At 40.9% G+C, this 25,588-nt stretch overlaps 1 protein-coding gene across 2 annotated transcripts in view; it reads right to left on the bottom strand.

The window, feature by feature from the left end:
- il34 (interleukin 34) overlaps positions 1 to 25,588 on the bottom strand; it is a 154,872-nt gene that overhangs the window by 62,966 nt on the left and 66,318 nt on the right. For both annotated transcript variants that reach the window (XM_088339168.1, XM_088339169.1), the window contains exon 2: positions 23,860 to 24,117. In XM_088339168.1, coding sequence (XP_088195294.1) covers positions 23,860 to 23,905 — 46 coding nt within the window. In that variant the 5' untranslated portion in view covers positions 23,906 to 24,117. The remainder of the gene's footprint in view (positions 1 to 23,859; positions 24,118 to 25,588) is intronic.

Here is a 25,588-nt window from a genome sequence, read left to right as displayed (position 1 = left end):
ATGCAAAACCAAACCAAAGCTGGATTATAAAGTAGTACTTTTAAGAATATATAGGGCACTTTTTCCACTATGATTTACAGTCAAGGTGTCACACAAAAAAAACTCGTTTTGGCTGTACAACGCTAATGAATCCTTTATATAAAAGCTCACTATATAATCTGTGTTCAGATACTTTTTGATGAATCCACGGAACAAATTGTAAATACGCCAAAACACCGGAAGAGAATTTAAAGTTATTTGATTGGGTGAGTGGGAGGGATGGGTGGAGCTATGTAAAAAGTGCAAGCACTCCCTCCCATCTCTCGCCCTACTTCGTCTGCGCCAAAGGTAAGCACATCAGGCTCCCTGTTCTCAGAATGTTGTGACGTTTTTACAAAATAATTTGTGTAGCATTTTCATGTTTCTACTTTTGACAGGAGATATATTAAGGAGAGCAAAATCTTTTTTTAATATATACATTGAGATGGGGGCAAAGGAAGATGAATGTTATTTTAATGTGAAGTTGTTTAAGTTAAGTTCTAAGTTGTATAATTTAATAAGATATTTTTATCTAGAGCAAAATAATCAATACTGTATAAGTGATTTAAGGTTTAAATTGAATATTCTTGTCTGTTTTTATTCATATTTATGTTCAAAAAACATTCAGTTTAAGTGTGTTCAATAAAAGTGCGTTTTGAATTTTGGCCCATTGTGCCAATGAGTTTGACATCCCTGGTGTAAAAGGTGCAAATGATTACGCATTTGTGTATAAAGTGCTGCTTTTCCTTTTTTTTTTTTTTACTTCTGAAAAACGTCAAGAAACATCAGCGATTTAAAAAACTATGATGGGCAGTAATCCACCAAAACAGGAATTAAACTTGAAAAGCTGCACAAGGAAATAAATTGTTGTGTTGATTCAATAGCGGTTTTGTCAACAAACTATGGTTAAAGGAGAACAGATGGATTTGGTTGCAGATTTTCTGTCAAACACATTTTCAAGACAGCCTTTTTGAGAAAAGTGTGACATTTTTTAAGATAGGTCGGGCCACTCGCAAGCGATAATAGGTTTTGTCCGCCACTTTCAGCCAAGGGTTAAGACCTTGGGCTGACCTGATTTCCGGGTGGTGAAGGGCCCAAAATGTTGTTCTTTACGTTCAGGTCAGGCCGGGATAGGATTCTCTCTCGCAGACTTATTTTCTTAATGATCCACCCGTCATTGTTCTTCTTTGTTTAGCTTCGTTACAAAGACTGAGTTTATGTGCCGGGGTGGGGCTTGGCCCAAATCTATTCTCCTCAAATAAAATAGGATATGTCACTTCCAAGAGCTGGTTTGTTTGTGAACCACACTTATTCAGACAGGAGCTCAAGGCCTAGGTGTGAAATACGAGTCTGGCCACCGAATTGTTGTCAGGTTCTGTGTTTTCGTTTCTGTTTTGTCTTTTTGAGTCAATCAGCTCCATCGACCTCTTGTGTCCTATGCAGATTTTCAATCTGCGTTCAGTGGGGATTTTGTCAGGTCGTTTGTCTCAGAGTTGGCTTCCCTTCTTGTCCCGGTTTTCGGTTTTGTTCATGCGATTATTGTTTTGGTACTTTGATCTTCAATTCTCTCGATTAAATCATTATTGGACTCCTCTTCTGTCACTTATCCCTGCTTACCGCACCCGAGTCCTAATTTCCCCATGGCATGACAATGTTAATGTTTACATTACTCATCATCCATTTTCGAGAACGCGGGTGTCGAAATCATAGCCCGCGGGCCAAATGTCACCGGCCGGATCATTTTATGTGGCCCAGGAGACCATGATGAGAGGAGCGCAAGAGAAAAAAATGTCTGCATCACTTCAATCTACTGCAACTTTGAATATATACACTGGATGACGCCAAAGCCAGACATCCCTCAAAAAGCAGTCACTGTGTTTTCTGATTACCAGAAAACAACAAGAGAACATTGAGGATCCGCCTGCCGTCCTGACTCTTTGTCCGCCTGCCTGCCTGACTCGTCCGTCTGGTCGCCTGGACCGTCTGTCTGCCTGCCCGGTTCACCCGCCTGCATGCCTGCCTACCGGTCTCGACATGCCCGGATCGCCCGTCGGCTTGTCTCAACGCTGGTCTGTCCCGATGCCTGCCTGCCCATCTGCCTGCTTGCCTCTCTCGTCGCCCGTCTGCGACATCCGGCTGCGACATCCGGCTGCGACATCCGGCTGCGACATCCGGCTGCGACATCCGGCTGCGACATCCGGCTGCGACATCCGGCTGCGACATCCGGCTGCGACATCCGGCCGACCTAAAGAATGGACTGGTGCCAACTTTGCCACGACCCAAGATCAGGCCAGGGACCAGCAACAGTGGAAAACCCTGTCCAGAGTTACATCCTCATGAGGCCCCGACAACCCATGCGGTATAGGATCTGTGAACCTTGATTTTTAATTTTTTTTCCCAAGACAAAATTTTGAGGGGGCTTGGTCCAAAGTGGCTCAACATTTTAGGATTACAACCAGAAAGTAAATGCAGTTTTCCATAATGTCCACAAGATAAGGACAAAGTATTATACGAAATAAAGTGTCCGTAATACAGCTGATCATAAAGCTACAAGATTATTTAAAAAATTATAATTTAACAGTAAGCAAGTTACTTGTATAAAAAAAAAAACTTTACTTTTTAAACAAATTGGGTTTGTTCTTTGGTTTCAAATAATACTGCAGTATTAAATAAACAAATAAATAAAGGTTTGTACTGAACAAGGTTTGTCTGTTGTTCCTTTTTGGAACTTAACCCCCGTGAAAAATGAGGGATTACTGTATTTACCAGAAAAAAACAAGAGATCATTGAAGATACCCATTCTGTTGTTAGTTTACTACTTAAGGTAATGTGAAAAATTTAACATTTAAAAAAATAGCACATTTTAAGCCTTCTAATGCTGGGTGTTTGTTTTAACTTGCCCTGATGCAGGTTTCAGATCAGTGGATCGTGTACTGGTAGTCTGTAGTCTGTACTCTGTACAGACCTTTGAGACTTCTTATCATTAAGGGCTATTCAAAAAAACAGGACTTTACTTTACTAGAGTACCTTTATATAAAGTATTTGAAACATTACAGTGAATTTCTTATATTCAGGTAAACTATTTGTCACGGTTGCCATGGCACCCAATTGGCCCCGCCCGTGTGACGCCAGCTGCTGCTTGTTGACAGATTGACTTCCCTTCGTTTAAAGCTCAGTGCTCTCACTCACCCTTTGTCAGTCCGTCAACGATCCTCTACCGCGCAAGATGTGGGTTTTGACTCTGCCCGGTTCCCTGCCTGTGTGTCCTGTACGGTATTGTTCCTGTCTATCTTATATTGTTTAATATCGATCTCGAGTTTTGTCCCCGTCTAGTTTGTCCTGTTTAATTTCGATATCAATCCTGTCTGTCCCGTCCTGTCCAGTATCGCTCCATCTATCCGATATCTGCTCGAGCAATTGGTATCGATCTCGTCGGCCTCTGGCTTCCTGTCATTTCACGCCAAACTGCTGCCTTAAGTCTTCCACCCAACGATCGCCGGATCACTGGCGTTTAGGTTAATGTGCATGACTGCCCCATTTCCCGTAAAATAAAAGATTGTGTGAGAAATGTCACGCATTTGGGTTCGCCTCCTGTTCCGGTTCATGACACTATTTCATAGAAAAATACAAATAAAAAGCAGAAAAACTTTCAAATCAATCTATTAAATTCTATTAAATTAGTGTTTGTATTTTTTTTTTAGTTTCCCTGGAAAAAAATGAACTGGAATTGAAAGGAATTTCAGCAGCTAGCGCCAAACGAGCGGGCACACGAATCCCATGACAATTTCTACAATTATCATCTACAACTCAATTGACAAGGTCAAGTCAATTGATTTTTATTTGTATAGCCCTTAATCACAAAGAGTCTCAAAGGGCTGCACAGGTTATTGCACAGACTATTATTTCACCATCCCCTGATCTGAAACCAACATGAGGGCAAGGAAAAACTCAAAAACCTCAACATGAGGAAAACGAAGAAACCTTGAGAAGGGACCGCACATGTGGTAATCCCCCTTTCAGGATGACCAGGCTGCAATGGATGTTGCAAGTACAAATAGTACAGAGATATTGTCAACAAAAAATATAGGTGCAGCGAGGCTTTTAACTAGGACAAGAAAGTCCGGTCACATTACGATTTTGGCTAACCTGCATTGGCTCCCTGTTAACCTAAGATGTGATTTCAAGGTTCTCTTGGTATTATACAAAATCATACATGGACTTGCACCCTCATATCTTTCAGATTTGATTTCCCTCTATGTTCAGGGAAGTACAAAAAGATGCTTCTCAGAAAGTGGGGGTAAGGGACTTAAGAACAGCGCACATTTTTGGGGTTGGAAGAGGTCCTCAGGTATAAGTGCTTCCCTGTTTCCCAGTCGATCCAGTCAGGTGGGAAACTGCAGCACTCCAAATCTGTCCTCAGATCTTTAAAACAACGCGGTGGCAGAGATGAAAATTTATTGTTCAACGTAAACATGTGTTAAAGCTTCATATGGAATTTTTGCCTCGTTAAAATAACACATGCGTGTTTTACATCTGTTTTTGAAAAAAAGTTCTAGTAACATCAAGTATACGGAGTAATATTTCAAACAAACGCCCAGCAGCAAGTTTTTCTTTGAAGTCATTCTCGACGCAGATTTAGAAAGTACTCTTTTCTTCATTTTTTTTCTAAATTCCTAGAAAATCATCCAAGTATGTGGTCTGGCAAAATATGTGCAAAATTTAAGGGCAATGGATTTTATGGTTCCTTTTCATTCTTTTTTTTTTTACACATTGAGACCGATAAGCCTTTAGTCATTATTTGAAGAGGGTGACAATGTAAACAATTCAGGATTTATATGAATTTAATAACTGCAGTCAGTCAAGGTTTAGGGGTGAACAATAATCGCCCCATATCTGCTTTTCATTTTGGTTGAAAAGTCAGTGTTGTGCGAGGATTGTTCAAGTCATTTAATTTCATTTTTATGATAACTTTAAAAAAGCGATATCAATGTGCATAGATTTTCAGGGTGTAAGGATCTCCAGACTTTCCAGAGTTAGATTTATATAAGTATATATATATGGGTTTTTGGCAGTCTACAACGGGCTGCCAACGGTAAGACACGATCTTTTGGTGCTCCGCAAAAAAAGTTAACTTTAAACATTAAAACCACAGCTGACAAATCTCTCAACATGCACAGTAATGTGATTGATGTTGTCAAGCTGTTTGGATTTATTTTCCTTTTGTTTCTGTCGCCTTTTATGTTAGTTTTGCCGGTCGTTGCATGCTGTGCTAAAATGCTAATTCCCCTTATAGAGATCAAAGCCAGCAGAGATGCTTACCACGTGTTGTGTTGTGACTCATTCATTTGCAGGTAAATTGTTCCCGTTTTTATACTCGTTATTGTTATTATTTCTATATAGAAAAACGATGATGTTGGTTAAACTTCAGACTAAAGAAAAATATGTTGAATTCATTGTAAACATTAAAAAAACACCATACAATCTCTTGTTAAAAGTATCTTGTTAAAATGGATGTAAACATGTATTGTGATGGTTGATATTCTAAAATATATTTTATGCAAACTGAAAAGAAAGCTCTTTGATGTTTGCCAATGAGATCAAATCCAGCAGAGAAGCTTACCACGTGTTGTGATTCATTCATTTGCAGCAACTATAATAAAAACCTCATCATCCAGTCCAGCGTGAATGTGGATCTTTGGTGGGACAGGTACACCGCGGTTACACACATATATATATATATATATATATATATATATATATATATATATATATATATATATATATATATATATATATATATATATATGTGTATGAATGTATATACCAGAGCCATATCCCCCTAGAGTCGAGAACATATCACATTTTTGACTCTTTCTAGTAGATGAATACAGAGGAGGGGATTCCCAGCCCCCTCAACCCAACTGATATATTGCAACATCTCATTAGGAATCATGAGGTGACCAAAACCCCAAACCCCCCAAAGGAGGCAATGGGTACTAATGTTGTAAGTCTAAGTTGTGGGTCAGTGTTGAAAACCCCGGCCGAGGCTCGAACCAGCAACCTCCCAGTCTCAGGACGTGCGCCCTACCCACAAGACCACCAAGCTGGTAATTTATAACTTTTAAAACTGTTAAAATATTTAACACCGTGCAGTTAAACACTAAACAAACATATTAACTTTAAAGGAGTAAGACATTTATTTTTCCCATAGACATTTGGATGTTGACCCCCTGTCAAACTCCCGGCCCGCGGGCCACATCCGGTCCGCCGAGTCATCATATCCGGCCCGCAAGACCATTTGACATTATTGTTATTAATGGCCCATCAATATGAACAACGCCGTCTCATCTCTGGACATCATATTCTGACGTTTTAGTCACTGTACCTATTCATTCATATATGAAGTATACTATACTATACACCAGGGGTCGGGAATCTATGGCTCGCGAGCCATATATGGCTCTTTCTATGAGTACCTATGGCTCAGAGACTAATTTAATTGCATGCAAATTTTCTCCATCTCGTTCAAAACTTGAGCCATTAATCCTAATCAGATACACGTAAAGCCAAACCAAAGCTGAATTACAAAGTAGTACTTTGCAGAATATATAGGGCACGTTTTCACTACGATTTACAATCAAGGTGTCACACAAAAAAAACTAATAAAAATAATCTGTGTTAAGTGTTCAGATACTTTTTGATGAATCCACGGAACAAATTGTAAATACGCCAAAAGACCGGAAGAGAACTTAAAGTTATTTGATTGGGTGAGTGGGAGGGATGGGTGGAGCTATGCAAAAAGTGCAAAGACTCCCTCCCATCTCTCGCCCTACTTCGTCTGCGCCAAAGGTAAGCACATCAGGCTCCCTGTTCTCCGAATGTTGTGACGTTTTTACAAAATAATTGGTGTAGCATTTTCATATTTCCTACTTTTGACAGGAGATATATTAAGGAGGGCAGCACGGCGGAGCAGTGGTTAGCGCGTGTGCAGGCACAGTTCTAAGGTCTTGGGAACCTCCTGTGTGGGTTCAAATCCAGCTACCAGACTTCCTGTGCGGAGTTTGTATGTTCTCCCCGTGCTTGCATGGGTTTCCTCCGGGCACTCCGGTTTCCTCCCACATTCCAAAGACATGCATTTCAGGTGGATTGGGATGGGCTCCAGCACCCCCGCGACCCTACTGAGGATAAGCGGTGCAGCTAATGAGATGAGATGAGAAAATCTTTTGGGATATTTACGTTTTTTTAATATATACATTGACATAGGAATAGCAAAGGAATTTGAATGTTATGAATGTCATTTTAATGTGAAGTTGAGTTCTAAGTTGTATAATTTAACAATATATTTTTATTTAGAGCAAAATAATAAATACTGTATAAGTGATTTAAGGTTTAAATTTCATATTCTTGTCTGTTTTTATTCATATTTATGTTCCAAAAACATTCTGTTTAAGTGTGTTCAATAAATGTTTATCCTGGTTGGCCCGCGATCTTAAGTGTGTTTTGAATTTTGGCCCCTTGTGCAATTGAGTTTGACATTCCTGGTGTAAAAGGTGCAAATGATTACGCATTTGTGTATAATGCGCTCTTTTTCCTTTTTTTTAACTTCTGAAAAACGTCAAAAAACATCAGCGATTCAGAAAACTATAATTGGCTAGGAGGCGGTAATCCATTAAAACAGGAATTAAACTTGAAAAGCTGCACAAGGAAATAAATTGTCGTGTTGATTCAATAGCGGTTTTGTCAACCCACAATGGTTAAAGGAGAAAAGATGGATTTGGTTGCAGATTTACTGTCAAACACATTTTCAAGACAGCTTTTTTGAGAAAAGTGTGACATTTTTTAAGATAGGTCGGGCCACTCGCAAGCGATAATAGGTTTTGTCCGCCACTTTCAGCCAAGAGTTAAGACCTTAGGCAGACCTGATTTCCGGGTGGTGAAGGGCCCAATTTCAAATGTAATATTCTTGTCTGTTTTTATTCCTATTTATGTTCCAAAAACATTCAGTTTAAGTGTGTTCAATACATTTTTATCCTGGTTGGCCCGCGACCTTAAGTATGTTTTGAATTTTGGCCCCTTGTGCAATTGACATCCCTGCCCTAAAACAACTTCAAAATCCGAACCTATGATCAATCACCTTCATAAATAGAACATAAATAGAATTACATTTTCCGAAAATGTTCGCAGAAATTGAAAGTTATGTTTAGAACAAAAGTCAAGCCAAAATATTTTGTTATTGCAGACCTTAGGACCCACGTGCCCACCCAGAAATCCTAGAGTCTGAGGAGAAGGGTCCTTCTCCTGATTCGGCACAATGCGGGCTTTGTATTCATTCTTGGTGTCGAGACCAAAAAAAGACGGCTTTACAAAACTGCAGCATGTGCTCCTTGTGTTTTCAAAATTGATGACCCTGATAACATCATGTATCAGGCAGCTGTTGAGAAGATATTTTTCTTGGCCGCATCATCCAAGCTTGCATCGGCAGCTTCAACGCTTAGACCAGGATGCTGGGTTTTGGAAGTGCGATCCGCCCATCTGGTTCCAGCATTACAGGCGCTGTTCCACCTGTGAGGAATCGCTCAAAACGGCCGGAGAGACTACTTGGTCTTTGCGTCGTTTGACATTCCATGTCATGTTCCGCAACTTGCACCGCAAGGCGGAAATACACCCTGTTCAAATGACTTCCACTATTGTCAGATTCAGAAAGGGCAGACAAGCTTTTCTCACTCCACAGTTTCACAATATTGTGAACTGAAAAATCTGAAGTGATAACTGCTTTGTATTACCAATTAACTCATCTCATCTCATTAGCCGTACCGCTTATCCTCATTAGGGTCGCGGGGGGGCTGGAGCCCATCCCAGTCATCTTCGGGCAGTGGGCAGGGGACACCCTGAACTGGTTGCCAGCCAATCGCAGGGCACACAGGGACAGACAACTCACTCGCTCATTCACACCTAGGGACAATTTGGACCGGCCAATCCACCTGAAATGCATGTTTTTGGAACGTGGGAGGAAACCGGAGTGCCCGGAGGAAACCCACGCAAGCACGGGGAGAACATACAAACTCCGCACAGAAAGTCTGGAGCTGGATTTGAACCCAAGACAGGTTCCCATGACATGAACTCTGCTGCACAAGCGCTAACCACTGCGCCGCCGTGCTGCCCTTACCAATTAACTCTGATGATTAAAACTAAATCAAAATATAGATTAATATTTCAGCAATATTATTTTGTATAGTGTACGATATTGTGAACTGAAAAATCTGAAGTGATAACTGCTTTGTATAACCAATTAACTCTGATGATTAAAACTGAATGAAAATATAGATTAATACAATTATTTCAGCAATATTATTTTGTATTATGTACAATATTGTTGTGAACTGAAAAATCTTGAAGTGATAACTGATTTGTATTACCAATTAACTGTGATGATTAAAACTGAATGAAAATATAGATTTATATTATATATTTGTCACCGATTTACAATTTCAACCTCGATAACACAAAATTTTGGGGACCCACAGATCTCTGTTGGCTCCCATAGATTTTTGAGCATGCGAGTTCCCGGGACCCATCACTTTTCACAGCTCAAATGAACACTGCGTCACAACATTCTGCAAACAGGGAGCCTGATGTGCTGACCTTTGGCGCAGACGGCGTAGGGCAAGAGATGGGAGGGAGTGCTTGCACTTTTTGCATAGCTCCACCCATCCCTCCCACTCACCCAATCAAATCACTTTAAGTTCTCTTCCGGTGTTTTGGCGTATTTACAGTTTGTTCTGTGGATTTCATCATTAGGTATCTGAACACTGAACACAGATTATATAGTGAGCTTTTATATAAAGGATTCTTTAGCATTGTACAGCCAAAACGAATTGTTTTTTTTTTTCGGTGTGACACCTTGACTGTAAATCGTAGTGAAAACGTGCCCTTTATATTCTGCTAAGTACTGTTTTTTAATTCAGTTTTGGTTTGGCTTTACGTGTATCTGAACAGGATTAATGGCTTGAGTTTTGAACGAGATGGGGAAAATTCCCATGCAATCAAATTTGTCTCTGAGCCACAGGTACTCATAGAAAGAGCCATATATGGCTCGCGAGCCATAGGTTCCCGACCCCTGGTGTAAAGTTTCTCAGCACTGATTTTCTTTGTGCATGGAGTGGTGACTTTTGCTTCATTCCTGTGTGACACTGGAGGTTCATGCACGCAAACTGTTTGATGTCAAGCGACGCTTCTTGTTCACTTTAAAGGATTTTTTATTTATTTAATTGACTATAAGGGATTTAATATAATACAAATTAAATTTTGTTGAATGCAGTGGGGATTTTTCACAGTAGGTCGCACCGTTCGAAGTGTAGAGTGTTTTGGCTGGGGAATTTTGATAGCGGGGCGCTGACGAGGGAATTAGGCCTTGTTTTGATAAACGCTTGGCATTGCTATGAGCTGATAAGCTTTCTTGTTTTGAGCCCGGGCGGCGTCTTCCGGTGAGGAGGAGGCGGCGGCGTGCCCACGGGAGGAGGAGTTCCTGGCCCGTTCAGGAGGAGGTGACGTTGGCACCTGGCCCGCCCTAGGCGAGGAGTCAGCACGCCCCATGGGAGGGGCCAATGCCCCGACGTATCAAAAGGACGGAACCCGTAAGATGGAGAGAGACAAGATAGACAGACAGGATCGGAGAACGAGAGATGAGAGGCTCGTCAAGACTCATTAGAATAATTCGATAATAATTCGGCAAAATTTGATGGGATTCACTTAATAATAAATTAAGAAAATAAATCTGCCTGTCTCTTGTCAATATGTTTCCTTAAATTAAGAAAACGAGCATGCATTGTTAGGAGAATGAAGTTAATGTGTTTGGTTAATGGAGTCAGATAACTAATTCCAACAATTTGGAAAACGCAAAATTTATAATATAGTTCTTTCTTCCTAACAACTTGCAGATTTTCCGTCGCTATCCAGTGCTGCTCAGGTCTCAAGATCACTTCCCCATTTTGCACAACCAACGAGCAGAAGACTGGGATCATGCCTTTCAGGCTTTTTGAGTTTTTGCACATGTCATACCATCCCCTTGGGGCATATGTGTTGCTCAACTTTGATGTTTTATTTTAAGTATCTTCAAGACATTTTGGTGCCTAGGCACTCAAATGAAGGCACATTCCGTACTTGACAAGGCTAAATGCCAATTTGGGAAGTAAGTAACAAGGGTGCACGATTTGGGGAAAACGGGGATTTCTCAGATAAGGGTTGCAATTTTGACGCGATTTTTGAATTTAAAAGGAAAGTGCATTCTATGCAATGTTCCCTCTAAGCTGCGCTTGTGCGCAATCGCGCACTACCCAGAGCTTGTCCGCGCACAAGAAAATCTAGCCAGCTCACAAAAATCAGGGCTCGAAATTGCTAATTAAGAAGCGAATTAGGTCAAAGTTACAGTGCATGAAGGTAAATATACACGGGTTCCCCTGACGCTTTGTTCTAAATGCGGTATTTGGAAGTCAAGGTCGAAGTAGAACGAAGTTGAGTAAAGTCAGTAGAATTTTTCGAGAACCGGCTTGTTCGGCTCGGCTCACTAAAAGGAACCGGCTCTTTCGGGTCCTAAACGGCTCTTCAAGTTGTTTTTGCTTCTTTCATCCCTATATGACCAAATATTATGTAAAATTATGCACAAAATGACTTAAAGGAAGGGGGGAATAGAACGAAAAAGAATAAAAATACCAAAATGAAAAAGTAGTGAAAAGCTGAGAAAAAAAACTGACAAAAGGAAGAGAAAAAAAAAGGAAAAATTTTGAAAAAAGCCAGAAAAAAAGAAAAGAAAGAAACGTAGGAAAAAAGGTAAATAGAGAACAAAAAGAAAAAGTAACAGCTCGGAAAAAAATAAACACAATGAAAGTTTTTTTCAAGGAATTTACAAAAAAAGTAGAAAAAAACACAGAAAAAAGAAGAAAAAGTTTGTGTTGCATTCAAATAATTTCCAATGATATCAAGTGAATCTTGTTGCCAACATTGTACTTCCACTCAAAAATGTGATTAAGTACAGTTCTGTATCTTGCTACCGACTAAATAAGCCCCCAAAAATGTTAATATTATGCGACAAAATATGTCAGAGAATAAAAAGAAATGGATATCTTGTGAAAGAATTGTAAGAACAACCGACGTTGGTAGGCCGTACAACCTTTGCAATAGTACATGAGTCAATTCATTCAAAAGAGAAAAATAATTTTGCATTGCCGGAAACTCAGCAAAATGTCACGTTTTGGACATGTTTGATAATTAATTATCTTGCCACCTTTGGGATTATGGTTGCTCACTGTTGTTTCAAGCGTTGCTCACAGACTTTGTGTGAACGCTCAGACCCCTGGAAAATTACAGGGAACATTGCTGTCCGTACAGTCAGGACTCACTGGCGTTGAATCTTGCTAAGTGTTGTTTTTGTTTTCTTCTTGAGAAGTGCATGGCTTATGTTGATCATTGGCCATTGACTTATACCATGTCCAAGGTGACCAGACTGAGGTTGACTCTCCAGCCCAATCCAGCTGGCACATGACTTTTTTCAGTTATGTCTGCTGACCAGGATTGTGATCCTGACATTTGGGCCGTCAAGAGCTTGAAGAAGTGCTCACACCACCCTCAGACCATGAGTGCCTCTGGACTAATTTTTGAGCATATTCATTACTAAGGATAGATTGAGAAATGAAATTGTGAGAGACAGAACTGGAGTAGTCGTGGAACTGAGCAAGCGTGTGGATAAGAGAGTACTCGGTTGGTTTGGACACATGGAGAATATGGATGAGGAGCGAATGTTGAAGAGGATCCACAGAGCAGAAGTCAATGGAAGGAGACCAAGAGGTAGGCCGATGTTGACGTGGATGGATGGTGTTATGAGTGCACTGCGGGAAAGAGGTCTAAATCTAGTGGACCTTAGAGCTATTGTTGGTAATAGGAACGAGTGGAGAGGTGTTGTACAAGGATAGTGATGTTTGGGCGCGTTCTAAGGGATGGGCAGGGCACTTGTATGATGCGGCAGGGGTAAACCAGTGAAAGGTGTCAGGACCTGCTGTTGAACAAAAGAGTGTCTTGTATCACCCTTACCCGAGTGACATGGCCGCTTTCTGGTGTCCCGTTTCATCTGGAGGGACGAAAGCATGACCAACTTAGGTGCCGAGGAGCCTAACTTGTTTGGGTGTTTGGGCATTTGGGTTGGCCATGGGCCCAAAAATGTTGTGTCTGTTTTTTGCTACTTTTTCCCTTTTCTTTTCTTTATTATTCTACGTGTTTGTCTTGCTGTTGGTCACCCTGCTTGAGAGATATGACCAAGATAGATAGATAGATAGATAGATAGATAGATAGATAGATAGATAGATAGATAGATAGATAGATAGATAGATAGATAGATAGATAGATAGATAGATAGATAGATAAACACAGATAGAGATAGATAGATAGATGGATAGATATAGATGGATAGACAAACACGGATAGAGATAGATAGACAGATAGATAGATAGATAGATAGATAGATAGATAGAGATACAGTACATAGAGATAGATAGATAGATAGATAGATAGATAGATAGATAGATAGATAGATAGATAGATAGATAGATAGATAGATAGATAAACACAGCTAGAGATAGATAGATAGATGGATAGATATAGATGGATAGACAAACACGGATAGAGATAGATAGACAGATAGATAGATAGATAGATAGATAGATAGATAGATAGATAGATAGATAGACAAACACAGATAGAGATAGATAGATGGATAGACAAACACAGAGAGATAGATAGATAGATAAACACAGATAGAGATAGATAGATAAACACAGAAAGAGATAGATAGATAGATAGATAGATAGAGAGAGAGAGATACAGTACATAGAGATAGATAGATAGATAGATAGATAGATAGATAGATAGATAGATAGATAGATAGATAGATAGATAGATAGATAGATAGATAGATAGATAGATAGATAGATAGATAGATAGATAGACAAGCACTTTACATAGTGCCCTTTTATAATCCCACCAGGCAATTCAATCACATAGATGTGGGTCTTGCAGACCCCGGTTCCCTAATTATAGGGTTTTACATGCTTGTTTACTATGGTGGCTCACCGGAGGCTATTCCGCTGACATCCATGATTTTTCTTGTGACTTTGTCTTCTTCTGGTTTTGGGATACCATTGGATATGACTTCAGAGAGTGAACCAATTTGTATTGAAGCTGTGGTCAGGGGGTCTGGGCACACCAGACGACTGCCTACTAACCCTAAGCCAGAGGTGTCCAAACTACAGTCAGTTTTTATTGGCCCGCAGCAAATTCTGAAAATATAGTTGAATATGGCCCGTACATGGCGCTGGAGCTAAACTCTGTTGCACTTCTCAGTTTTAACACTAGATGGAGCCAGTAACGATCCATGCATTTGGGATCCCCTGAACTGGAAAACATTGGAATTGTGTTTTCTTTGCTTATTGAATGAACCTTCTTATCATTCATTTGAACTGTCATTGAAATTCAAAGTGGATTACTGTGTCTGACACAAAATGGATTGATTGTTAATTCTAAACCCTATCAGTGCAGATAAACGTAAATTTTGCGACTAAAAATAGGTTAACACGAAAATTAGAGTAGATGACCGGCTATCAAACTGAAAAATACATAAAACATCCATCCATCCATCCATCACCTGCACCGCTTATCTTCAGTAAGGTCGCGGGGGTGCTGGATCTCATCCAAGCTATCTTCGGGCAGTGGGCAGGGGACACCCTGAACTGGTTGCCGGCCAGTCCCCGGGCACACAGGGACAGACAGGTCACTCGCTCATTCACACCTAGGGACAATTTGGACAGGTCAATTAACCTGACATGCATGTTTTTGGAATGTGGGAGGAACCTGGAGTGCCCGGAGGAAACCCATGGGGAGAACATGCAAACTCCACACAGGAAGGTTGGATCTTATGACCTCAGAACTGTACCGCACATGCGCTAACCACTGCCCCGCCATGCTGACCGAAATGAAACATATTTAACAAAATAAATAATACCACTCCTCAAACATAGGACAAGTCCAGTATATTTTCTTTCCTCTGTCTAACGGCATAGAAGCTACACTCAGGTATTGCTGAGGTTTGTATTCGAGATTATATCGCTATACAGTGGAACCTCGGTTTTCGGGCAGTGGGCAGGGGACACCCTGATCTTGTTCGGAGTCCGAACAAAAAATTCTAGAAATTCTTGTGTCGTTGTTCGAACAAAAATCGGAGTTCGAACTCCCGGGTGGATGTTTCACATCACATTTTTTTACTCCTTTTAATTTTCTCAGGTGCAATTGCACCTCCAATACACTAGGGGACGTCCGAGATGAAACAACTGTGTAGCAAATGGGCCGAGTTACAGAATTTCACCACACCCATGAAGCTGCAGCCACTAGAGCAGGGATGTCAAACTCGTTTGAACTCGGGGGCCACACGACAGAACAAATACTCTGTCGGGGGCCGGAGAGAGGGCGAGACAAAGAAAGAAAAAGAGAGGGAGGGAGAGAGCGTGAGAAACAAAAGAGATACAAAAATAAGTTGTGAGAGGGGGAAAGAAAGGAGAGGAAGAAAGAAATCCAAAGAGAAATAGAAAGACAGAAGGGGAGAAAAGAGAAAACAAAGCGCGAAGGGTAGGAAGAGAGAAGGAAAAAAGGAAGTTAGAGCAAGTGAAGTTAAAAAGACACAGAGAAAGAGACAAAAGAGCAACAAAGGAAGAGAAAAAGAGACACGGAGAGTGAAAGAGACTGAGAGTGGGAGAAAAGGGCGGAAAAGAGAGAGAGAAAGAGAGAGAGAGAGGGAGAAAAATAAATACAAGTACATTGTCTTTGTTCGAGGCACCTGGCTTTGGCAACATCAAGTTGACATATTTTAACCTGCAGCTTGTTTTTCTCTCGTGCTTCTCGGAGTATTGTCTCGCGGGCCGGATTCAATCCCTTAGCGGGCCCGATGGGGCCTCATTGGCTGTCTTTTCATCCAGTCCATATCTGTTATCCTCGATGGAGTCGCAGGGGGGGCTGGAATTGAACCCGGGACCTCTGCGCGTTCTCTCCCTTTTTCACCGTCTCTCCCTTCAACCCTCCATTTCTCTCCTGTTTTCTTCCCTCTCTGTTTTTATCATTTCTCTTTTCTCTCTGTCTCTCTCTTGCTTTCTCCTTCTCACTTTCTCCTCTTCTCTCTTTCTCTCCATCTGTTTTCTCTCCTTTTTTTCTTGCTCTCTTTCTATTTATCTTTGGATTTCTTTCTTTCTCTCTCTTTCTTTCCTTCTCTCTCATTATTTCTCTTTTTATTCATAATTCTTTTCTTTATCCTTTTATTTTATTTCAACACGTTCATGTTAGCGTAATCTTTCGTACGATTAGCCTGGGTTACATTTATGTTATTTGTGTCTTAAAGGTGAACAAAGGTAAACATTCAGGGTGCTGGAACGGATTAAAACGATTTACATTATTCGTAATGGGAAAAAAGATTTCTGTGTTCGAACAAATCACTTTTCAAACAGGTTCTGGAACGGATTATGGTCGAGAAACGAGGTTCCACTGTATACAAAAAATGTACCGTGTTTTCCGCACTATAAGGCGCACCTAAAAGTTTTAATTTTTTTCAAAAGCTGACCATGCGCCTTATAATACAGTGCGCCTTATTTATGAATCAATATTAAGTCACAAAGTCTTCCAACTAACTTGCAGCCGCCGACTCGATTTTCCCCCGAAGGCCAAGTAGTCCGCGGTGTATGCTGGGATTTATTTACCGGCGTTTCATTGGCTAACCAATGTGTCAATCATCATTTAAATCGATCACTATTGGCTAAAGTTATTCGGAGGTCAAGGGGCGGATCCTTTTTATCATTTACAGGCTGGCATTGGATGAAGCGGCAAAACAAAGCCTGCAATTGGCCGAAAAAGATGAATGCGTATAGCACATGGTTGACGGCATACAGAAAGCATTTTTTTACTATCCTGTATTTGTAAATATTTTATCCTCCTGGATTTACTAAACTCACGGATATAAGAGGACTATGGCTGCACATTATTATTGAACACAACGACTTCGGTGAGCTACTCCGGCTATATATTTTCCCCGTATCTTTCAGACTGAACTCGATGTTTCTGTGATAAGCGGTGCAGATAATGGATGGAATGGAGTGTCTATTTTCAAATTAAACTCAATTCCAAGTGTTTATTGTCATATGCACAGTAAAGTTGCGAGCGAAAAAGAAAATAGAAACTAAGGAATGGTTGGCATTTCTTGAATCCCAAGACTTTAACCTTCCGAATGAGATTTGAAACGACGCATTTGAGTGACATCGTACGGACACCGCATCCGCACGTGTCTACGACACGTATTTGCGTCTTTGCAAGCTTTCGGGAATGTTAAGGGGGTAATCAGTTGGACTGAACCATCTGACTGTTGTGTCCACGTTCCCATTGTAGCGCCTTATAATCCAGTGCGCCTTATGTATGTCAAAAATAGGACCAAAACTATTTTTTCGGGGTGAGCCCTATAACCCGGTGCGCCCTATAGTGCGGAAAATACGGTAATCAACATTTTTTTCTCCTCCCGGCCCTTTCAAAAAATGTTTAAGTCAATTAGCCCCACGCCTCAAAAAGTTTGCCCACCCCTGCATTTGTTTAAATGAGCAGTTTCCCCCCTTTGAAGCCAAAACAGTTCCACGCACTTTTCATTATGCGAAACAAGATGCTGATCCACAAGCCTAATGCCATTATGTTCAAGAATCCAGTGTTTGAGTCCTATGAAAGGAGATCCAAGTACATTTTTTCAATCTATATTTCCAACAATGATGGTTTTAAATGAACACTTATGTAGTTCGCTACTTGTTGACTCTACCCCGACGAGCATCCAGTCTTCAGGGATCGTCCAATGCATCTAGTGGAGGGGGTCGAACTTTTTTAAGCTTGGGGGCCACATGGTAGAAAAGAAAAAAACCTTGCGGGGGCCAGATTTGTAGATTAAAAAGAAGGAAAGAGGGGGAGGATGAACAGAGAAAAGCAAGACAGAAAGACAGAATGAATGAGAGTAAGGGGGAATTAGAGAGAATAGAAAAAAATGATTAACAAACAGAAACACAAAGAGAAAAAGAGACACAAATAGAAAGAGCGAGAAAGAACAAGAGAGACAAAAAAGGAGAGAGAGCTAGAGAAAGAGAGAGAAAACAGGATAGAAAAAATGAGGGAAAGAGAGGAGAAAAAGACAAAGAGACAAAGACAGAGAAAAAAGAGAAAAAAACAAGGGAAAGAGAGTGAGAGAAAAATTGTATGAAAGGGAAATAGAGGAGATGGAGACAACGAGTATGAGAGAGAAAGAGAGGAGATAGAGACAAAGACAAAGAGAAAGAAAGAGGGAGAAAGACAGAGGGAAAAGTGAGAGAAAGAGGGAGAAAGACACAAGGGAAAGAGAAAGAAAGGGAATTGAGAAAGTGAAAGAAAAAAATAAGAGTAAGAGAGAGAGACAAAGAGAGACAAAGAGAAAAAGAGACACAAATAGAAAGAGCGAGAAAGAACAAGAGAGACCAAAAAAAAAAAAAGAGAGAGAGAGAGAGAGAGAGAGAGAGAGAGAGAGAGAGAGAGAGAGAGAGAGAGAGAGAAAACAGGATAGAAAAAATGCGGGAAAGAGAGGAGAAAAAGGCAAAGAGACAGAGAGAGAAAAAAAAGAGGAAAAATAAGGGAAAGAGAGTGAGAGAAATATAGTATGAAGGGGAAAGAGAGGAGATAGAGACAACGAGTATGAGAGAGAAAGACAGGAGATAGAGACAAAGACAAAGAGCACAGGTGTCAAACTGGCGGCCCGCGGGCCAGATCAGGCCCGCTAAGGGATTGAATCCGGCCTGCGAGACAACACTCAGAGAAGCGCAAGATAAAAACAAGCTGCAGGTTGAAATATGTCAACTAATGGTGCTACACACAAAGAAACTGCACTTGTATTTATTTCTCTCTCTCTCTCTCTCTCTCTTTCCACTCCTTTTCTCCCACTCTCAGTCTCTTTCACTCTGTGTCTCTTTTTCTCTTCCTTTGTTGCTCTTAATCTATTTCTCTCTCTGTCTTTTTAACTTATTTTGCTCTAATTTCCTTTTCTCTCTTTTCTCTTTCTCTCTTCCTATCCTTTGTGCTTTCTTTTCTCTTTAATCTCCTTCTGTCTTTCTATTTCTATTTAGATTTCTTTCTTCCTCTCCCTTTCTTTCCCCCTCTCTCATGACTTCTCTTTTTATCCCTTTTGTTTCTCAGGCTCTCCCCCTCTCTCTTTCTTTATCCCCCATCTTTCTCTTATTTCTTTATCTCTCTTTTTCTTTCTCTTTGATCTACTGGTCCGGCCCCCAACAGAATGTTTGTTCTATCATGTGGCCCCCGAGTTAAAATGAGTTTGACACCCCTGACAAAGAGAAAGAAAGAGGGAGAAAGACAGAGGGAAAAGTGAGAGAAAGAGGGAGAAAGACACAAGAAAAGTTGTGAGAAGCTGAGAAAAAAGAAACAAAAGGAAGAGCAAAAAAGAAGGAAAAAATTAGAAAAAAAGCCAGAAAAAAAGAAAAGAAAGAAATGTAGGAAAAGGTAAATAGAGAAAAAAAAAGAAAAAAGTAACAGCTAGGAAAAAAATAAAAACAATGAGATTTTTTTAAAGGAATTAAAAAAAAAATACTCCATTTTCCTCTGCGTTTGGGGTTGTGAATTTCCGAACGGGGTCCGTTCTGACGTCGCTTATGGCTCAATTTTGTTTTCCCCACGATGAACATCACTCAGCCTTTTTATGAGTTCCAGCAGTTTTGTGTCGGATCGGGGCGGGTGTCGAACGTATGAGTCGTCGCATAGGTTGAAACCGAATGACCGATCTTTGCTCCGCATCAGAAAGATTGATGTCATTGTTCCTCAACACCAGCTTTCAAAACAAGGATAATGTATTTTTCTTCTTCTTTTAAATTCTACAAACACAATATCAATCAAATTGTGCTATTGACATAAGTGGCGGTGGCCCAATAACTGATTGTAAAATATTTATCTCATCTCATCTCATTAGCCGTACCGCTTATCCTCATTAGGGTCGCGGGGGGGCTGGAGCCCATACCAGCCATCTCCGGGCAGTGGGCAGGGGACACCCTGAACTGGTTGCCAGCCAATTGCAGGGCACACAGTGACAGACAACGGGGTGCCCGGAGGAAACCCACGCAAGGACGGGGAGAACATACAAACTCCGCACAGAAAGAGAAGTATGCCTCTGAAAAACAGTTAGTATGAGGCGAAAATCAACACAAAATTGGTAATTTCTTCAGTGTCAGTAATAAATCAAAACATAATGCAGAAAGTGATACAACAGCAATAATTCCGGCACGAAAAAACGGTGGAGAAATTCTTCAGAAGATCGCGGAGGCAAGGAAAACACGTGTGTTAAAGCGAACGATTCGACGAAAGAAAATAAACAAAAGAATACTCCTAGCAAGAAAAGGACTTTTCTGCCAAAATGGACTAAATGATATTCCTGGTTACGCTATGAGGAGGATGATAATGGATTAGACCTTGAGAGGGCATTACAACTGTGGCGGGAAAGCAAACCACAAAGAATATCTCATCTCATCTCATTAGCCGTACCGCTTATCCTCATTAAGGTCGCGGGGGGGCTGGAGCCGATCCCAACCATCTCCAGGCAGTGGGCAGGGGACACCCTGAACTGGTTGCCAGCCAATCGCAGGGCACACGGGGACAGACAACTCACTCGCTCATTCACACCTAGGGACAATTTGGACCGGCCAATTCACCTGAAATGCATGTTTTTGGAACATGGGAGGAAACCGGAGTGCCCGGAGGAAACCCACGCAAGCACGGGAAGAACATACAAACTCCGCACAGGAAGTCTGGAGCTGGATTTGAACCCACGACAGGTTCCCATGACATGAACTGTGCCGCACAAGCGCTAACCACTGCGCCGCCGTGCTGCCCTGAAATATGTTGTATAGTTTCTGTATAAGTGTCCTGCAATGATGAGTCCAACAGTGCCACCTGCTGGTATAGGGTAAGGTTTGGTTTGGCTTTAGACCAGGGGTGTCAAACTCATTTGAACTCGGGGGGCCACACGATAGAACAAACATTCTCTCGGGGGCCGAACTAGTAGATAGAGAGAAAAAGAGAGAGGCTGCGACAAAGAAAGAGAGAAAGGGAGAAAGAAAGAGAAAAGAGAGCGAGAGAGGGAGAGAAAGAGAGAATGTGATAAATAAAATAGATCAAAAGAGAAATAGTGAGAGAGAATGAAAGAAAGAGAGGGAAAAAAAATCCAAAGAGAAATAGAAAGAGAGAAGACGAGGAGAGAAATAGAGAAAGGGAAAGCAAGAGAGAGAGAGAGAGAGAGAAAATGAAAAAAGGAAGAGAGAGCAAAAAAAGGTAAAAAGACACAGTGAGCGAAATAAACAAAGAGGAACAAAGAAAGAGAAAAAGAGAGAGAGAGAGGAAGAGAGAGAAAGAAATACAACTACAGCATCTTTGTGAGAGGCACCTGGTTTTGGCAACATCAAATGGACATATTTCAACCTGCAGCTTGTTTTTCTCTTGCGCTTCCCTCAGCTTTGTCTCGCGGGCCGGATTCAATCCCTTAGCGGGCCTGATCCGGCCCGCGGGCCGCCTGTTTGACACCCCAGCTTTAGACTTTGCGACAGGAAGGTGGGTTTTTTTTTGGCAGTCTACAACGAGCTGCCAACGGTAAGACACGATCTTTTGGTGCTCCGCAAAAAAAGTGAATTTTAAACATTAAAACCACAGCTGACAAATCTCTCAACATGCACTGTCACAATCACCCTGTCCATTTAAATCCTCAGCTTCCGGAAACAAGCTGTCTGATTGTACTATGCTACCCGTTGCCATCTGCTCAGAAAGCCCGTACCTCCGACTCTTTGCCTGCCTCCTGTTTTTCTACTTGATCTCCGTTGCCGACCCGTTTTCGAATTTGCCTACGACCTGCCCTGCCCGTCTGATTCCTGATCACATTTCCGAACATTACGACGCCCTTCTTCTCCAGCCCTGACCAACAAAACGACGATTCCGCCTGTCCGCGACCATTCCCGCCAAGCAACGGATCGAAGAATCACGCCTTGTCATTCCTTCCTTCCAATAAAAAACAAGAAACGAGTGCAAGCGATCAGTTTTCCCATCTGACATGCACAGTAATGTGATTGATGTCGTCCAGCTGTTTGGATTTATTTTCGTTTTGTTTCTGTCGCCTTTTATGTTAGTTTTGCCGGGCGTTGCATGTTGTGCTAAAATGCTAATTCCCCTTATAGAGATCAAAGACAGTAGAGATGCTTACTACGTGTTGTGTTGTGACTCATTCATTTGCAGGTCAATTGTACCCGTTCTTTATACTCGTTATTGTTATTATTTCTATTTTCTCATATATAAAAAAAGGATGATGTTTAAAGAAAAATATGTTGAATTCATTCATCAAAAAAAAAAACGCTCTACGATCTCTTGTTAAAAGTATCTTGTTAAAATGGATGTAAAAATGTATTGTGATGGTTGATATTCTAAAATATATTTTATGTAAACTGAAAAGAAAGCTCTTTGATATGTTTTGGGCAGTCTAACAGCGCGCTGCCAACGAGATCAAAGCCAGCAGAGAAGCTTAACACGTGTTGTGACTCATTCATTTGCAGAAACTGTAATAAAAACCTCATCATCCAGTCCAGCGTGAATGTGGATCTTTGGTGGGACGGGTACACCGCGGTTACACATGGTTGCTGCTTTTTCAGAGTATTTTAAAATATTACGTACAACACAAATTGCCGACACGTACTCACAGTCAAGAACACCCCTTAAGCATCACACAAGGTACTGTATTTTCCGCACTATAAGGCGCACCTTTATTTTTTTCAAAAGCTGACCATGCGCCTTATAATACAGTGCGCCTTATATATGGATCAATATTAAGTCGCAAGGTCTCGCAACAAAGGCAAGCAGCCGCCGACTAGATTTTCCCCCGAAGGCGAAGTCGTCCGCGGTGTATGCTGGGATTTATATACCGGCGTTTCATATCCTAACCAATGTGTCAATCATCATTTGAATCAGTCACTATTGGCTAAAGTTATTCGGAGGTAAAGGGGGCGGATCCTTTTTATCATTTACAGGCTCGCATAGGCTAAAGGGGCGAAACAAAGCCTGCCATTGGCCGAAAAAGATGAATGTGAATCACACGTTGATTGAGTTGCACGACGGCATAGAGAAAACATTTTTTACTATTCTGTATTTGTAAATATTTTACTCTCCTGGATTTACTACACTCACGGTTGTAAGAAGACCATGGTTACGTATCATTATTGAATGTGATGGCTGCAAGAGAACTTAGGTGAGCTATGCGGCTTTATATTTTCCCGGTATCTTGTTTTAGAACGATCTTGATGTTTCTGTGATGAGTCTATTTTTAAACTCAATTCAATTCAAAGTGTTTATTGTCATATGCACAGTAAAGAACCCCGTTTCCCTGCACGATAAAATTCTTACTTTGCTGTCCACACAGCAAAAAATAAAATGGAAACTAAGAAATGTTTGGTGACATCGAACGGACACTGTTTCTGTTCGTGTCTGAGACACGTATTTGCTTCTTTGCTAGCTTTGGGAATGTTAAGGGGGTAATAAGTTGGACTGAACTATCTGACTGTTTTGTCGACGTTCCCATTGGAGCGCCTTATCATCCTGTGCGCCTTATGCATGAAAAATATAGGACCAAAAACTATTTTTCCGGGGTGCGCCCGATAACCCGGTGCGCCTTATAGTGCGGAAAATACGGTAATATGAATAGAAGGTTCTGAATCAACTCACCCGTGAGGGCTCCCAACAAGCGAAGTGAGGTGGATCGTTGGACCATACTCTTAGTTTTAATTCCTCAGCTCCAGAGTGCTTGGAATTCAGCACACTGTTCGTATGCAGGAATATTTGTGGAACATATATAAATAAATGTATACGTGCGTCCACACATGCAGGGCGACTTTAATGTCCTCTTCGGATGGCGTTTACCATGCCAAGCATAAATGGTCGGGCATCAAGTCTTCATTGCAAGTCTGGTACATGATGGCCAACCTGAAAACAGAGAGACTCGATTAAAGAGAAACCAGGAAGTGATGACAATAAATTTACTGCATAAACACATCCAGCCATTATCATTGGCAAGTTACTCATTTATGTTCAGGAAGCTTCTTATGATGAATGGGTCCCAATTGGACATCTGCTTAAAATTACCCAAGTAAAATTTGACTTTGTAACTAGCAAATGCTTCCCCCCCCCCAGTGTTCCCTCTAAGCTGCTCGCCCATTCTCAGCGGACAAGAAGATCTAGCCAGCGCACAAAAAAATGAGGGCTCAAATTTACTAATTAAGAAGCGACTTGAGTCAAAGTTACAGTGCTTGAAGGTAAAAATACACGTTGTGTCCTAAATGCGGTATTTTGAAGTCGAGTCGAAGTTGAGTAAAGTTAGTAGAGATTGTCGGGGAACCGGCTTCTTTAGCTCGGCTCTTTTATTAGCACATTTGGTATTGGAGTCATCCAAAAGTAATTGAAAGTATTCAAGTTAAAGTAACCCAACCCAACCCTGGACCTGACTAAGTCCAAACCATTCCCAAAAACTAAGACTTGAAATGGAAAATGGAAGGAAAAAAGTAACAAACTAACACGAGTGTACTAATGTAAGATAAAAGGGTGGTTGAGACTGAAAAACAAACATCAACTGTCATAATTAATGGGAAATCACATTGGATGTCTCTACCGGTATAAGAGACGTTGCAAATGTCAAAAGTAAAGAATTTCAATCTCTGCTTTTGAGGATGGACCCAAGTGAAGAGCAAGCTGAAACCAATGCAAGAGTGCTCAAAATAAGGATTGTATTTATTAACAAAACCAGGAATAAAGTAATAAACGAACAAGGGGGCAAGAAAAAAAAATGACAGGTTAAAAAAAAAAATATCAAACCTGACTAATTCCAAACCATTCCCAAAAACCAAGACTGGAAATGGAAAATGAAAGGAACAAAGTAACAAACTAACACGAGTGCACTGAAATACTGACAAAATGTCCAAGCAAGAAACCAGAAACAAAAGAAAACAAACCTGGTGTGGCAGTAAAAATGCAAGGAACGAAATAAGAAAAAAAATAACTGCCTGCAAAGCCAGGAATAAAGTAAGAAACGAACACGGAGGCAAAAAAAAAAGACAGATTAAAAAAAAAAAAAATCAGACCTGACTAAGTCCAAACCATTCCCAAAAACCAAGACTGGAAATGGAAACTGAAAGGAACAAAGTAACAAACTAGCACGAGTGCACTAACACAAGGGGGCAAGAAACAAATGACAGGTTAAAAAAAAAATCAAACCTGACTAAGTCCAAACCATTCCCAAAAACCAAGACTGGAAATGGAAACTGAAAGGAACAAAGTAATAAACTAGCACGAGTGCACTAACACAAGGGGGCAAGAAACAAATGACAGGTTAAAAAAAAAAATCAAACCTGACTAAGTCCAAACCATTCCCAAAAACCAAGACTGGAAATGGAAAATGCAA

The sequence above is a fragment of the Urocampus carinirostris genome, chromosome 7 (assembly GCF_059441175.1).
Source record: "Urocampus carinirostris isolate Australia breed hairy pipefish chromosome 7, RoL_Ucar_1.0, whole genome shotgun sequence".
NCBI classification, from domain to species: domain Eukaryota; kingdom Metazoa; phylum Chordata; class Actinopteri; order Syngnathiformes; family Syngnathidae; genus Urocampus; species Urocampus carinirostris.
The sequence above is the reverse complement of the archived record's forward strand: the minus strand, read 5'-3'. Positions and strand labels throughout refer to the sequence as shown.